Source organism: Bactrocera tryoni, chromosome 2 (genome assembly GCF_016617805.1).
Source record: "Bactrocera tryoni isolate S06 chromosome 2, CSIRO_BtryS06_freeze2, whole genome shotgun sequence".
Lineage (NCBI taxonomy): Eukaryota > Metazoa > Arthropoda > Insecta > Diptera > Tephritidae > Bactrocera > Bactrocera tryoni.
The window spans coordinates 26154357-26169828 of record NC_052500.1 but is presented as its reverse complement, the minus strand read 5'-3'; the positions used below and the strand labels follow the sequence as shown (position 1 = coordinate 26169828).

General features: G+C 35.2%; 2 protein-coding genes across 3 annotated transcripts in view; one reads left to right on the top strand and one right to left on the bottom strand.

Moving 5' to 3' along the window:
- Positions 1-15472, top strand: part of LOC120767284 (1-phosphatidylinositol 4,5-bisphosphate phosphodiesterase classes I and II) — a 94096-nt gene that overhangs the window by 57962 nt on the left and 20662 nt on the right. For both annotated transcript variants that reach the window (XM_040093160.1, XM_040093159.1), the window contains exons 3-5: positions 3629-3766; positions 14774-14907; positions 15168-15353. In XM_040093160.1, the coding sequence (XP_039949094.1) occupies positions 3629-3766; positions 14774-14907; positions 15168-15353 (458 nt within the window). The remainder of the gene's footprint in view (positions 1-3628; positions 3767-14773; positions 14908-15167; positions 15354-15472) is intronic.
- LOC120767285 (techylectin-5A-like) lies at positions 7755-8992 on the bottom strand. Its single transcript, XM_040093161.1, has 4 exons — positions 8897-8992; positions 8733-8827; positions 8042-8671; positions 7755-7934 (listed from the first exon to the last, which is right to left on the bottom strand). The coding sequence occupies exons 1-4, from the start codon at positions 8990-8992 to the stop codon at positions 7799-7801; spliced, it is 957 nt and encodes a 318-aa protein (XP_039949095.1). The 3' UTR covers positions 7755-7798.

Sequence of the window (15472 nt, the reverse complement as noted above, 5' to 3'; positions counted from 1 at the left end):
GCGAAAACGGAACTGCAGGCCATCCCGGAAAGTGACTACAACCAGTGCTTCGAAGATTGGAAAATCCGTTGGCATAAGTGCATTGCATCGGGAGGGGATTACTTTGAAGGGGAAGCAATTGATTTGGAAGAATAAATAAAGAATTTTCAAAATAAATACAATGTCACCTTATTTTCTGGGCACAGTAGTATGTAGCTGCCATATGAAATAATTGATAAAAATCTAGTTAACGATCCTTTATACCCATTTATCCTATTTAATCAACACGAATATACCATATGAGAGAAGAGCATGATTTTGAGCTGATTTCGCTCATTTCAAGGTCAGGCTATAATATGGTAAAAGTTAGTATGGGTTTTCCTTTTCACTTGTACATATGTACATAAGTTGATACATACATATATGAATAGATAAGATACATATCTACTGCATGTAAAATATATATTATGGTCAATTCTTCACTCTAAGCAATAACAATCGATTCTACGGAAATGCTGAATGCTGAACGGCATAAGCCATGAGATGCCAAGCTTTTGTTGTAGATTGTATAGAGAACATCAGTCAATATGCGGAATACAGCAACATAAAGAACTGTGTCTACTTTTTATAGGAGTATAAACATTAGGATGGGTCAAACAACCCAAAAAAAAATAATTTTTCCACAAAACTATAAATTTTCCAACTCAAAATAATTTTTCATTGAGTTATATAATTCAAAAAAAAAAAAAGCAAAAAAACAATTTCTCTCAAAATAGTCAAACTTCAACCATTAATATCTCTTAAACGAAAAAAAAAAAACATTTACAAAAAATCGTTTCAGACCCTTTTGATGAGCATTAATTTTCTTACAAAATATACAAAACGAAATATATTTTCAAGTAATTGGAAGCGAGTTATGAATTTTTCTATACGATATTAAGAAACAAATAAATAACGGTAAAACACAGGTTCTTGCTTAGCAGTGTATACCAAAAAATTTTTTATAGCGAAAAATCATACGCTTTTTGACCCACCCTAATATACACATAAAATAACGAATACTTGCTTGCGATTTGTTGCACGCCACAGGAACAATGCGAACACCATGAACCGAGACCTGCGGTTGGCGAAGAACGACGTAATTGCGGTTAAGCGCAACTCTTTTAATCTCTGCGACAACAAATAACAACAAACACCACACACCGTTGGTATAATGTTCTGGTGATTGTATGTGGTTTTGAAAGGGCCAAGGATGCCTCGTGCACAGCATTCAGCATTCAATAAACGATATGACGGATATCAAATGAAATAGAAAAGAAAAACACAATTTCTATTGATCGATAGCAGCAGCCAGTTGGTATTAGTTCGTACCGTTTCGTATTGTGCACAGATTTTACTAAAATAAAATATTTATAATCACATACTTCAATTTTCATCTCTAATTTCACTGTTGACTGTTTTTTGCTGCTTGAGGGCAATAAGTTAAGCTGGGCTGGTGTCCCTGAGAGGATAACCTTGACCTAGAAATAATGTTTGCTTTTCTTTTCTTCAGCAGTTCGATGTAGGCGTTATGATGTTTACTGACTTATATATACTTATGTACATACATATGTTAATAAATATAATTATACTTTTCAGAAAGATTTCTTTTCATAGATTTTTAATTAGATATGCTTTGTACAAGGAGGTTAATTTTTCTGCTTTATTGGCGTGGACATCTCTTACGCGCTTATAGCCGAATTTATAATAGCGGCCAGTTCAGCCAGGTCCTTTTCCTGGTATTTTTAACGGATTAGAGGTCTTCCTTTTCCTCTGCTTCCACCGTACTGCGTCAAATACTCTCAGAGCTGGAGTGTTTTCACACTAGGACGACATGACCTAGTAAGCGTAGTCACGCATAGTTAAGCGTAGTTAAGCAACTAAACTACTAGCGTCGACTAATCTGACTGTTGTTCATCACCCGTTAATCTGCCCAATATCGCAGGACGCGGATGAAGAGTGACTTGTAGAATCTGGTCTTTGTTTGTTAAGAGAGGACTTTATTTCTCAATCGCCAATTAGTCCGAAGTAACATCTGTCGGCAAGAGTTACTTCCCTTGGATTTCCAGGCTGACGATGTTGTTGGTATTAATGCTGATTCTAAGATATACGAAATTATCGACGACTTCGAAGTTATAACTGTCAACAGTGAAGTGAGAGCCAAGTCGCGATTGCGCTGACTGTTTTTTTTTTATGACAGAAGATGCTTTGTTTTGCTCTCATTCCCTACCAGACCCATTTGCTTCGCTGCCTTATCCAGTCTGGAGAAAGCAAAACTAACGGCGAGGTTGTTGAGGCCAATGAAACCAATGTCATCGGCGTACACTAGCAGCTATACTATACACTCTTATTGATCTCTAAAAGATTGTGCCTTCTCGATTAAGCTCTGCAGCTCGAATTATTTCCTTGAGGAGTAGATTGTAGAAGTCGCCTTATCTGAAAACTCGTTTGGTATCGAACGGTTCGGAGAGGTTCGTACCGATCCTGACGGAGCTCTTGGTATTGCCCAACTTCAGTTTACAAAGCCGTATTAGTTTTGCGGTCATGTAAACCTTTACTCTTTCGAGAACATAAACCATCTGGGCAGCGGCACCTTCCTAATTTAGGGACTGGACATTCCAGGTGAATGCTCTTCAATCGTAATCCTTAGTACGTTTTCGATGGTCATTGTCTAAAGGAGGCTGATGTGCGCCTTTCATTGGTAGTGTTTTTTACGTGGCGGGTACCAAACCCAGTGTACAACCTTGGGTACGGATCATTCGCCTTCTCACTTTAGCTTGCCTTCAAACCGATATTTTTTTGGCTACCCAGAGGATAATTGTTCTAAGATCGGAAGTGGTGAGCTGAAAGAATCGTGTCTAGCCTATCCCAAGTGATTGGCAATCAGAGAACTTTCCTCACTTGCGTGAACTTCTATACATGTCACCATCCGCCAGGTTAACTAGTTGAGATAACTAAACTTAAATTGGTTCAACGTGTTTTGTAAACAAAAGCACTCAATTTTGTTTAAACAGGTAGTATTTGCCAACGACTTGTGAATTTGCTTGTAAATAAGAATATCAAAAAATTTAATCGGCTTTAAGAATACATTTTTAGGCTGCATTTAGATTTAGTCCTTGTCTAGCAAAAACATGTTGAAAACAAAAGACTAATAAATTACAGCCCTAATTGTTTCTGATTTCTGTAAATTCTACCAGTTTTTAAATAATGTTTTCACTGAGCATACAAAGCCTTTTCTCCTAAAAATTTATTACAAATTAAATACTAATTGCGCAATTAATTGCTATCTTAATAATTGAGTAATTAACCAATTGCTGGCTTAATGATTTGGCGATTAGCTACCAGCTCTGTTCATGTTAAATTAAGAACAATTAGTGATTCAATTGCCGATTCATTACTTTAATTACTCAATTTCTAACCTTTGAATACATGACGACTTATATAATCAATTAGAAAAGTTACATTTTTTTCGCAAATTATTGTAAAATTTAGGTACTATTAGTTATTAAACATTTCATTGCGATTCCTATAGATTTCAGTTTGCGTTCAAATCCTTGTTATTGACACAAATTAATTTAACTAATATACTTTCTTTTTCATTTATTTTCAGGATTCTAAACTACGTCAAATTGTTACGCTTGGGTCACAGGACACATTGGAGGAGAAAACTGTGACCATTTGTCATGGTTGTGATTTCGTTAACGTCACATTTGTAAATTTCTGCAGTACCAAAAGAGAGATTGCACAGGTAAGTTTATGACGCCGTTAAATTCATGCTTTATTGCAGGCAATTAGTCTTAATTAAGACTACATTTGAACTGATTTAATTACAACTTAATTTGATTTGAATTAATTAAGACTCAATTTGTGCAGCTCAATTTCGATTTATCTTAATTTTTTGATATATGATGAAATTATAAAAAGGCTGTAACCGGTATGAGTACAATAAATTCGCGGAATTATCTTAGTTAATTGTTAAATTGAGTGCTGTGATTCCTTAACTTGAACTCGATCTCCTGAAACTATATAAATTCGCACGGAGGATTTAATATCTTTAGACTCAGCTGACTTTTGAACTCAGCTTTGTCATCACATTCAGTCTTTTTATGGCGAGAGGATTTCGATGCTTCCTCTTGCTATAAAAAAACCCGGGCGTGACTTTAATACCGCTAAACCTAACCTACTCCTATTTCAAGTCTCTCAACGGGACTACTGGACTAAGTGTTACTTCGTGATTGAGAAGAAGGCATTTAAGTCACCTCTATTGTATGGACTGACGGACTGACTGACTGACTAATCTGTTCTAATCTTATTAATTGAGGATAATCCTTTCTCGACCGATATTAACAAGCAGTTCTAAATGCAGCCGCCTCCCATCAGTTTTGTCGCCCGAAATCTTCAATGAAATTTTAGTTATGCGAAAAGCTTTCATTGAATTTTAGTTATGGGAAAAGTTTTCATTGTATCTAGTTCATTCGGTTCGGATAGGCTTGTCATCCGAAATCTTCGATAAAGGTTTTTATGGTATCCAGTTGAGTCGATTCGGATAATATCAAAATGCACAACACAAATATATAATAGATAAAGATAGGAAGGAGAAATGCGATCAAGCATCTAAATGAAATAAAAGTGTAAATTTTACATTAAACAAGAAAAAAGGTTAACTTCGGTTGCACCGAAGCTGATCTGAACAATTTTTTCGAAAATTTTAATATTGCTTTGGACAATAATTCGTGCCCAAGTTCGTAAAGATATCTCCTCAATTTCCAAAGTTTTCCATATAAGCACTTTATTCCCATCGTCCAGTTTTTATGGCAACTATGTGCTATAGTGGTCTAATACCGACCGACAATTTAGCAGCTTCTTGGCGAGAAAAGTGCGGATGCAAAGTTTCAGATCGATATCTCATAAACTGTGGGACTAGCTCGCATATATGTATGTTATACATACAGGCGGACATGCCCAAATCGTTTCTTCAGCGGATACAAACCTCATGGCAAACTTAATATACCTTCAGTGTATGATTATAGAAAGCGGGACATATTTTATGCAACGCTGGAATCGGAAAAATCTGAAAAGTCACTACAAAAAAGTCGGATGGGTCAATTTAAACGGCCCGCAAACCGAATCGATACAATTTTTTTCGTAGATTGGTACGAACTTCTTTATGCTCGTGTGTAAATTAGACTCCATATGCCAATTAGTGTGTTTTCGGCAACTTTTTGTGTCGGAAGCAAGAGGTTTATTTGGCGATTTTTACCAAGGAGAACAATATTCAACAATGGATAATATCTTGAGTTTGCTTCAAGTCTTGTGTGTTGGTTTACATTTATTAAATTATTCATATAACAAACCACTTGTTCAATACAGCGAAATTTCTATTTACGAATAAAGGAAGGCTTTCTCAACGTCTGCTTACCAGCGTTTCTGTCCAGTTAATATATTTGTCCGCTTATTAGATTGTACTTAATAAACGTTATCAGATGTCCGCTTAATAGAGAGAGACCTTTCACTGTATTCTTTACTTATGAACTATCCTATCTTCTAAGTTAGTTCGAACTGGACACAGTGTGTTAAATTTTACTAAAATCGGAACAGTAGTTTAGGAGTCCATCGCGGACAAACAACGTGTCACGTACTTTTTATACATATGTATATAACGATTTTTAATTGCTCCAATAACAAATTCCACAAAGCTCGTCAAGTATTTAAAATTTCAGTGTAAACTCCCAGTTTAAGTTTCAATTTTGTAAGCTTATTTAAGTCAAATTTATCTATAAAGATCACAGACAAAATTTTAAATTGTTTAAGTCTCTACGACCCTGGCACAGCTTTCCAGACCTATTAACTTAAGAGCGGAACAATTATCGTCCATTATTTGACATTTGACCGAAAGCGGATTGTTAAATGTTGAAAAGTTCGTTTGTTGTTTGCCAAAATTGTTGCTTAAATACTCAACTTTACACACACGAATTTGCTAAATTGTCCGAAATAGCCGTCCGTCTGCTTACTGTGTCCTTTGGCAATGGGCCAAACAAGTCATTGTATTTGTATTTGTGTTTGATTTGCTTAAATCTTTTCGGTTGTTACATGTTCGCTTGCTGTCGGCTTGACAGCAATTTTTGATCTAGGTAAAGCGCATGGCGGTACACATTTTGTTTGAAAATGTTTTTGTATTTGGGGAAATTTAGAGTATAGGCCAAAACTAAAACCATGTAAAATAATCGGCCGAAAAAGGACACTTTTATTTGTATACATTTATACATATATATATACTTGTATGCGAGTGCACAAACAAATTTAGATTGGTGTGGAAGCATAAAAGTTCTTCGTTTACTTTTGAAAACTTCGAGAACTTTTAATTACTCACTACTTTGTGTTGTGGCATGCTGTTTTTGCCAATACGAGGGTGTGTCTTTTACTTACTTACGCGGTGGGTACTTCTAATGCTGTTAGGCGATATCGAATTTATTGGCAAATATGACTTTTTTTTTATGAGTGCGTAGGTAGGTTGGGTGAACTCCTATAAAGCACATTTGAACGCATCTGATTTTTAGACACCAAGAAAATTGATTGGGTCTGAGTTTGATCAATCAGACTCGGGAAAATTCTTTAAGCAATGATTGAACGAATATCGAGCTTTATTTTTTATCATAAATAAGTTTAAAAAAATACAATAACAGCATATTCGATTAATAATTTTTATTTTGTTATGAAATTAGCTCAATCTAGGTCTTCAAAAAATACCTAACTTTGACCATTCTCGGTATAATATAAAAGAAATCAAATTTCTGTCTTTTAGTGACTGTGAGTGTATCTTCTTCTATTTCTTTGTTGGTAGGTACCGCTCACGCGGTTATAGTTGGCGCAGATTGTGGCGTCTGCCTTTTTGTGGATTGGATAGAGCACACTTAAATTTAAATCTTCGTGCATTCTTTCGTGTGATCATATTCTACAAGGAAGCTGATGCATGCTCTTTATCAGTTCTTCGCCGCCGTATTTGAATAGCTCGGCCGCCAATTAATCCCCGCGACCTTGTTGTTCTTCAGATGGGTAATTGAAATTCAGACTTCTTCATGGTCGGGCAATGGACGTCTGCTCCATCGTCATTGATTGGGAAATCGGGTTCGCCTTATAGTATATTTTAGGGCGAAAAGTATATTTGGTTAAAGCCTAAACTGATCTTATCCATTAAGTTTTCTGTTCCGTCCGAGTTACAAGTTGAGTCATGCGAAAATGAGCTTCGAACTTTTACCGAAACTTCAATTGATGAAACAAGTTTATGGCGATGATTGCCCATCCCATAGCAGAGTGCACGAGTGGTTTTGTTTATTATAGTGTATACTATCCGATAATGCAACAAGAAAAATCGATTTCTCGAAAGTTTCACACTAAGACGATCCCTTAAGCAGCTGCTGTAAACAAACTAGTTGACAGATCGTGCTCATAGTTGGCATAGTAATTACAGACAGTCCTACCAACTTAGCAAAATACATTTTTTTGAAAAATGATTTAACCGGAGAACTTAATTCAAATTTCCGGATGCTTTTTTGTCACAATGTTCATACAAATGTAAATTATATTATGAAACGATAGTTTTCTATACTGTTTTTAGAAATAAAAGAAACCGTCTTTTTTCAAATAATGTATTATTTGTTGCTAAATTGAATATGCAAAGTTTTATAAAACATTATGCTAAGTTAAACTTGTTTCAATAGCCATAACGTCAAAATGTTTAACATTTTATGGAGGCTAAGGTTTTCAATAGCAAACCACCATCTCAGTGATACTTCGGTCTTATAGCCATATGTACATATTTGAGAGAGTAATAAAATCCACGCCAGGCATTCCACATCACGCCTTTGCCTTCCTGACTTTGTGGATATTCTCCTCCTAAATATAAACCGTTCAGATTGCTGTAAGTAAAATATAAGAGCTAAATAATTTAATGTCAAATATAATTTTATTTGAAAACTCCATATGAAAAAAATTCATTCATAGTTATGAAGAAAACATGTATTACCTGTAACTACAATCATTATACCACCAAGCCCCCTTATAATATACTGCACAGTTAACACTACTTTTGTCATTATCACTATCTTTAGTGGTGAATTTTGAACCGCGTGGATAAGTGAATGAGTCACCGGCCGTGCCTGAGTATTGACCAAGCGCAATTAGCTCATACTTATCCTGAGCATTGCCTATAGCGAAATTATCGTACTTAGCAACACGTTTCTCATTTTGAAAATCCTCCAATTGAAACCAAAGATCATGAGATCGCGAACTCGTCAGGGCATATATTTTATCCAAGCCGAGAAAGAAATTGGCATTCAAATCGCCGAAACCGTGTTCATACTCGAACCAACCACGATAGAAGTCGGTGTCGTTGCTTTGACGACGTTGAATTATAGTCCATGGTTCGCCGCCATTGGCATCACGTAGACAGTAAACATAGAAAGGGTGATAAAGGAATTCCGGCAGATTAAGTTCATAAACACCACTCTCTGCATATTTCCCGTTTTCTTGACGCATTGCTTCGGTACAAGAAGATGGTTTCTTGGTTGCAGGTGGCACAGATTCCTGATTATTCTTTATTTCCTTTATTTCACGAAGAAGCTGCTCTTTCATTGCCATTAATTCGCTTTGCATACTAAGGAAGAAAAAAATACTGTTAAGTCTTTTTAATACTCTATAATATAAAAATATATTACCGCAAATTATAATTCTCTAGTTTGAGGCTCAAGAACTCCATCTTATTGACCGCGGTCTTTAATAAATCATCGTCACAAAGATAGGTGAAAAATGGCTAAATGAATTGCACAAGAATATAAAAACTAAAATTAGTCTATTTTATTAATTTTAAAAATGAAAATACCGCTACATTGGCGCTACTTTGAATAGGTGCTGAACAATTCCCTGAATACAAAAGATGCCCGCACAGAAGGGACAAGAATATCAAACGCTGCGCCATTCTCCACAATTTCAGGCAAACTGTATGCGAAATTGATGACTGCGTCTTAAATACTCGTTTTCGAGTGAAGAATTGTCTTGTGCTTATCAATTAATTACTAGGCTGAGGCGGTGATTTGGTTATCAAATTTGTGTATACATACATATGTACTTATTTGTCGAAGAGTTTTATATAAATAATAACTTATAAAAAATAAAAGATACTGTTAAATCTGATACTCAATATTATAAGAATAGATTACCACAGATTGTAATTCGCTAATTTTAAGTACAAAAGCTCAACCTTATTGACCGCTCTCTTCATTAAATCATGGTCACAAAGATAGGCTTTTCAAATGAATTGTACAAGCATATAAAATTTAAAATGAGTCTATTTTACTAAATTTAAAAGGAATGCAAATACCGCTACATTGGCGCTTCTTTAGCCGGTTTACATAGAGTACGGTTGGGAACCAGAGATATTTAAAGCGTAGTTTTGACAATTCAGGACAAGTGCACAAGAGATGCTTCATTATTTCCCTGGTACCTTGCTCTAGTGCCAATAAGAATTTGATGTACTTCCTCTCTACAATTTTGCACATGACTTTGCAACCAGGTAGCTCATTCCTTCGGGTTTTAAATTGCGTTAATCGTGCTTCAATCCAGATCGTCGTATAGACAATGCATGGGTTTCTCGATCGTTTTTGGGTGTTAGCCGTACACCATTCATTGCCCTCGATGCTCTTGTGACCTGGCACTCAGTAGGAGTGAAGTTAGTGAAATTGCTTGTTTCTCGGAACACTTTCCACTGCTGCCTTGCATTCCAAAATTCTTCTGGATGATATGCAATACAGATTACTGCCTTGATTGCTGCTTAGCGTCTACCTAGATATTGACTTTCGAATTGATTGCAGGTGCATTAAAGGCCAGCTTCCCATCGATCGCAATAGCTCAGCTGGAAGGATAATGCAGTAGTCCGGCAACTTAAAAGACCGTCTTGAGTCTAACAGTATATTCCCGCAACAACGCCATCGTTAATTTTCGAGAACGCATTTCTTTTTTGACAATCTATTCCAACCATATTTTGTATGAAAATTTCGAATTGCGGCTGCCAAGCTATCATTATTTTTGAAATCATAATCGTTCATTTTTTCCCCATTATGGAGGAGGGCTTCTAAGAGAATAACAATATGACATTACCCTCAAAATCCTAACACATTATCAAACAAAACGTTTTATATTTTAATTAAATGGGATATATCTAACTATCTATACGAGGTGGGTTCCAAAGTAAACAGGACTTTTGGAATCTAGCGTCTCCTGGTGGCGCCATCTATTCGTCGACTGTTGCGTTGAATCTGCTATCTTTATCGATTGTTCATTGAGAATTTTATGACATTTCATTGATTGGAGGGGAATCGATTGCTTTTTAAGTGTGTTGTCGGAGCGAAAATGAACTTCGAACAAGGAGCCAACATTAAATTTTGTTTTAAAAATGGTAAAACTTTTACCGAAACGTTTCAATTGATGAAACAAATTTATGGCGATGATTGCCTATCCCGTAGCAGAGTGCACGAGTGGTTTAAACGTTTTCAAAGTGGTCGTGAGGACACAAACGACGATCAACATGTAGGTCAATCAAAAGCCGTAAGCACCGGAAATTCCATCGAAACTCTGCGTGAATTCATCAAAAATCAGCCGAAATCATCATTGAAGTTCATGGAAATGGAATTTAACATTTCTAAAACATCGATTTATTGCATTTTGACCGAACATTTGGGCTTACGAAAGGTGTGTGCACGGTGTTGACTCACGACCAAAAAATGCTCAGAATCCAACATTCGAAGGACATCTTGTGAACGATTATTTGATCAAAAATCACATTTTAACCATCAGCCACTCCTCGTATTCACCTGATATGACACCATGCGACCTCTTTCTTTTCGGAAAAATGCATTTGCCCATGAAAGGAAAGCATTATGCAGACCTAGAGGTCATTCGAAAGGCATGCACCGGCATACTGGCGGCCATACCGGCTAACGAGCTAAAACACTCGTTCGACATGCTTTTGGACCATGCAAAAGGCTATGTTGAAGCAAAAGGAGACTAGTTTGAATAAAATAAATTTATTTTACCGAAAAAACCATTTGTTCTATTTCTTTTCTGTCCTGTTTTTTTTGGAACACAACTTGTACATCATAAAAATTATTTTTTTTTATAATTTTTGAAATTTTGAACAACTTTTAAGTAGTTTTTGTTACTACTTTCTCTAGATCGTAAATCTAAATATTGAGCTTATAACTTGTCTGAAAAGAATGTGTTTGCCTAGTTAGTTGCAATTTTTCGCTTGCTGTTGAAACTCTTTATAAGAATACATGGCGTATACGTAACTAAAAAGTAACAGAGGGTGATATATGGTATTAAGGAAATAAATAAAGCACACGAAATAATTATAAGCTAAATATTGGAGACAACAGCATTTGCATTGGAGAATACTGTATCAATTTTAGATTTTCATATTAAAGTAAAATAAAAACAAAATATGATAATAAAATGAATAAAATAAAATGGCTTAAAATATATTATGAACAAATAAAGTCATATACAGACTATACATTGGCAATAATTTTACAAATTTGAATGATTTCTTATAATCACATTAAAGTGTTTACACAATTGAATTGAAAATTACTTTAACATCGTTGTATTACGCTAAGTACAATCTTCCTCGTAGGCTGTGAGGCCAAGCCTCTCGTCTCGTCTCGCCCTCTTGACTAATCATCGTAATTCACAATTCATAAATATTATTGTTAGCCTAGCCTCGCAATATTCGGCGCCACATATTGTACATACATATACAAATGAGATATTATATGAAATTATAAACACAATAGCGGCTTAATTTTGATGTTTCAAAATGTATTTAGGAATTTTCCGTATTTTTCTAAGTAATTCACCGCCAAACGAGTGCTACAGCATATACGCCGAAGGTTGTCATGTAGTTATTAAATACGGTGATATGATTAGTTGTATATTTTTCCATGTGAAAATAACTCAAATAAATTCTAGCAGGAATCAGCTTGTCCTTCTCAAGTAGGTAAAGTGCATTCGGCGACTTTTACGATGACTGAAATTATTCAACAAAGTAGTTCCATTAAATCTTGTGAGCGGAATTAAATATCTTGTCGAAGGTGAGCCGAAGCCGAAAAAACCACGTCAAAGCAGGTCAAAAATCAAGGTTATGTTGGCAGGTTTCTTCGATTATAGAGATGTGGTGCGCTCCGAATTCCTTCTGACCAGCCACACGGTCAATAGAGAATTCTATTTGAATATTATGCGTCGTTTGCGCGAAGTTTCTCGCTCCGGGAAACCGTTTTGAGTCCATTGAAGACTCAATTGACTTTACCAACTATTTCGAAGATTGGAAAAAGCGTTGACAACAGTGTATTGGAGCCAAGAAAGATTACTTTGAGGGGACGACATAGATTTTGAAGAATAAATAAAGAATTTTAAAATTATGAACAAAGTCCTACTATTTTTTGCTCTTAGCAGTAAATAATGAATATTTCGCTGAATGTAAAACATTTTCTCCCTAACTTAGAAATTAAGATTGCATATAAGCTCTTGATTCCATTCGTTATTTGTAAGGCAGCTGTATTCTATAGTGGTCCTATCCGCAAAAATTTCTTTAGATAGTTTAGTGTTGCATTGAAAAATAATGTGTGCCGAATTTCATGAAGATGTCTTATCAAATAAAAAAAAAATTGTCTCAAACTTAATATACCTTGTTCAGATTGCAAAAATTGATAGCGAATGCTTTGTAAATCTGGTATTTGATAACCGTGCCAATAATTGATTACTCGCGGGAATAAATTATACAAACAAGCCAGGCCCTTATGATGCTGATAAGTTAACCTACCACCTATATCCTGAATCGTGAATCAAAAATTCTTAATTGCAAGCAATTACTTCAAATTATTATTATAGCCTAAAGCTTTGGTGGAATGCCAAAACATTAAATTAATTAAAACAATAATATTAACATAAAATATTGACTTCAGCTATTCATATTCCTAAGAGAAAGACTTATTGCCTACTTTTGGAGCACTTTGAAGACACGCCTTAATCAATGTTTAAATTATTTGTTATTTTATATTTAAGCTCAGAGATTACTACTTTTAATAATGTCTAAAGGCTGAGCTTTGTGCCCAAGTTCATGAGGTTTTTAACGCGAGATGAATAATTTATGTCTTTGTCTTGGTTTTATTGATTATAAAATCTAAATTCCATTACTTACTGTGAAATATTGCCCTGCTACTAACTTACATATATAGTATGTACATATGTATTATGGTTATTAGTAAACCCTGAAAAAATTTACATTTCAAATCAAAAATGGTTGTCCTTCATTTGAATGCTTTCTCTTTTCATATTTGAGCACAGATTAACATATATAGGGTGTTTTTGGGAGCGTAAACATTTCTAAAATAACAGCTGTCAGATAAGCAGTCAAATTATCTGTCAAAGTAAATATATTTCTTTGACATTTATGTTCAGCGCATATTGACAAATCAATACTAGCACCGGACCAACCTTAAAATATCTTGGAAAACATTTCCAGGCTAGCTTGTATACTAAGAAATTATTTCATATTTTTTTATACCCTGAACAGGGAATATTAAGTTAGTCACGAAGTTTGTAACACCCAGAAGGAATCATCGGAGACCCTATAAAGTATATATATAAATGATCAGTATGTCGAGCTGAGTCGATTTAGCCATGTCCGTCTGTCTGTCTGTCCGTCTGTGTGTATATATACGAACTAGTCTCTGAGTTTTTAAGATATCGTTTTGAAATTTTGCAAACGTCATTTTCTCCTCAAGAAGCTGCTCATTTGTCGGAACGGCCGATAACGGACCACTATAACATATAGCTGCCATACAAACTGAACGATCGGAATCAAATGCTTGTATGGAAAACTTTCACATTTGACAAGATATATTCACGAAATTTGATATATGCTATTTTCTAATGCAACAATGTAATCTCCGAAGAAATTGTTCAGATCGGTTAACTATAGCATATAGCTGCCATACAAACTGAACGATCAGAATAAAGTTCTTGTATGGACCACTTTCACATTTGACAAATATGTATGTATATTAACGAAATTTGAAATATGTTATTTTTTAAGGCAACAATGTAATCTCTAAAAAACTTGTTTAGAACGGATTACTATAGCATATAGCTTCCATACAAACTGAACACATAGTTACTAACAGAAATGCACCTGTGAAGGGTATTTAGCTTCGGTGCAACCGAAGTTAACGTTTTTTCTTGTTTTAACTGACCATGGATAACAATAACAAAATTATTCGGTAATTTTTTTGGTCATATTAGAATATTTCGTCCAAGTTATAATTGGTTCCACAGCGAAACAGTGAAATCGTTAATTTTGGGTAGAAAATTTTGTAGATCGGAATCTATTAAGAAGCGATTCCTGTTCTTCATGAGCCGCAAATATATCAAAATTATTTCCAAGCACTAAATTTCACATTTATTCTCAACTAAGCAGCCAAAGCCTCTAACAACATCACCCTCTATAGGGTACTTAATTTATGTAAAACTTATTGCGGTCACAGTCAGTCATTGTGCGACCAACAGGCTATTATTCAGATGAATTTCGGCTTCTTTTTTTATTAGAAATGACTGAATTTGCAATTCCCATTTGTAACGGCTTTTTTAATGCCTTTCACATTTTAATTCGCCAACCGTTTATTTTTTCTCGATTTTTTCTTTGCAGCAATGGTGCGATGGCATTATGCGTCTGGCTTACAGTTTGGCCAGACTGAATGGCTCGGCCAATACGTTTCTGCAGAAGGCGCACACCAAACTCTGCCTGCAGGTTGACAAAGGTGGCAAAATTCCAGTGAAGAAGTAAGTAACTGACGCTTAAGTAAAATTGAAAGTCAGAAAATAATTACTTATTGCCGCAATTTCATCGAAGGTGCTGCAGGAGTGCAGCGGAAATGAAGCGCATATTTAATTTGCACTGTACTTTTGCTTTTGTTCTTCACAAAATTACTTTCATGATATACTTGCACATATATTTTTACATATACATATACATACATACGTACATATATATATTTAAGTGAATTGTAACTGTTTCACCTTTGTGCATCTTTTGGTGGCAGCATCATGAAAATGTTCGCACAAAACAAAGAGGATCGCAAGCGCGTGGAGAAGGCGTTGGACATGAGTGGCTTGCCGTCGGGGAAAATTGAGACCTTGTCCCTGCCAAAGTTTCATTTCGAGGACTTTTTCAATTTGTACAAGAATCTCACGCAGCGCAGTGAAGTGGAGAAAATATTCGATGGCATGTAAGTACTTAATAACGGTTTGACACCTTAATAACCCTTGCCATAGTAAGAATGAGGCTGCCAGCGCTGTGAGAAATATTGCAATTTTTAAAAGAACTAATTTATATTTATTTAAATTA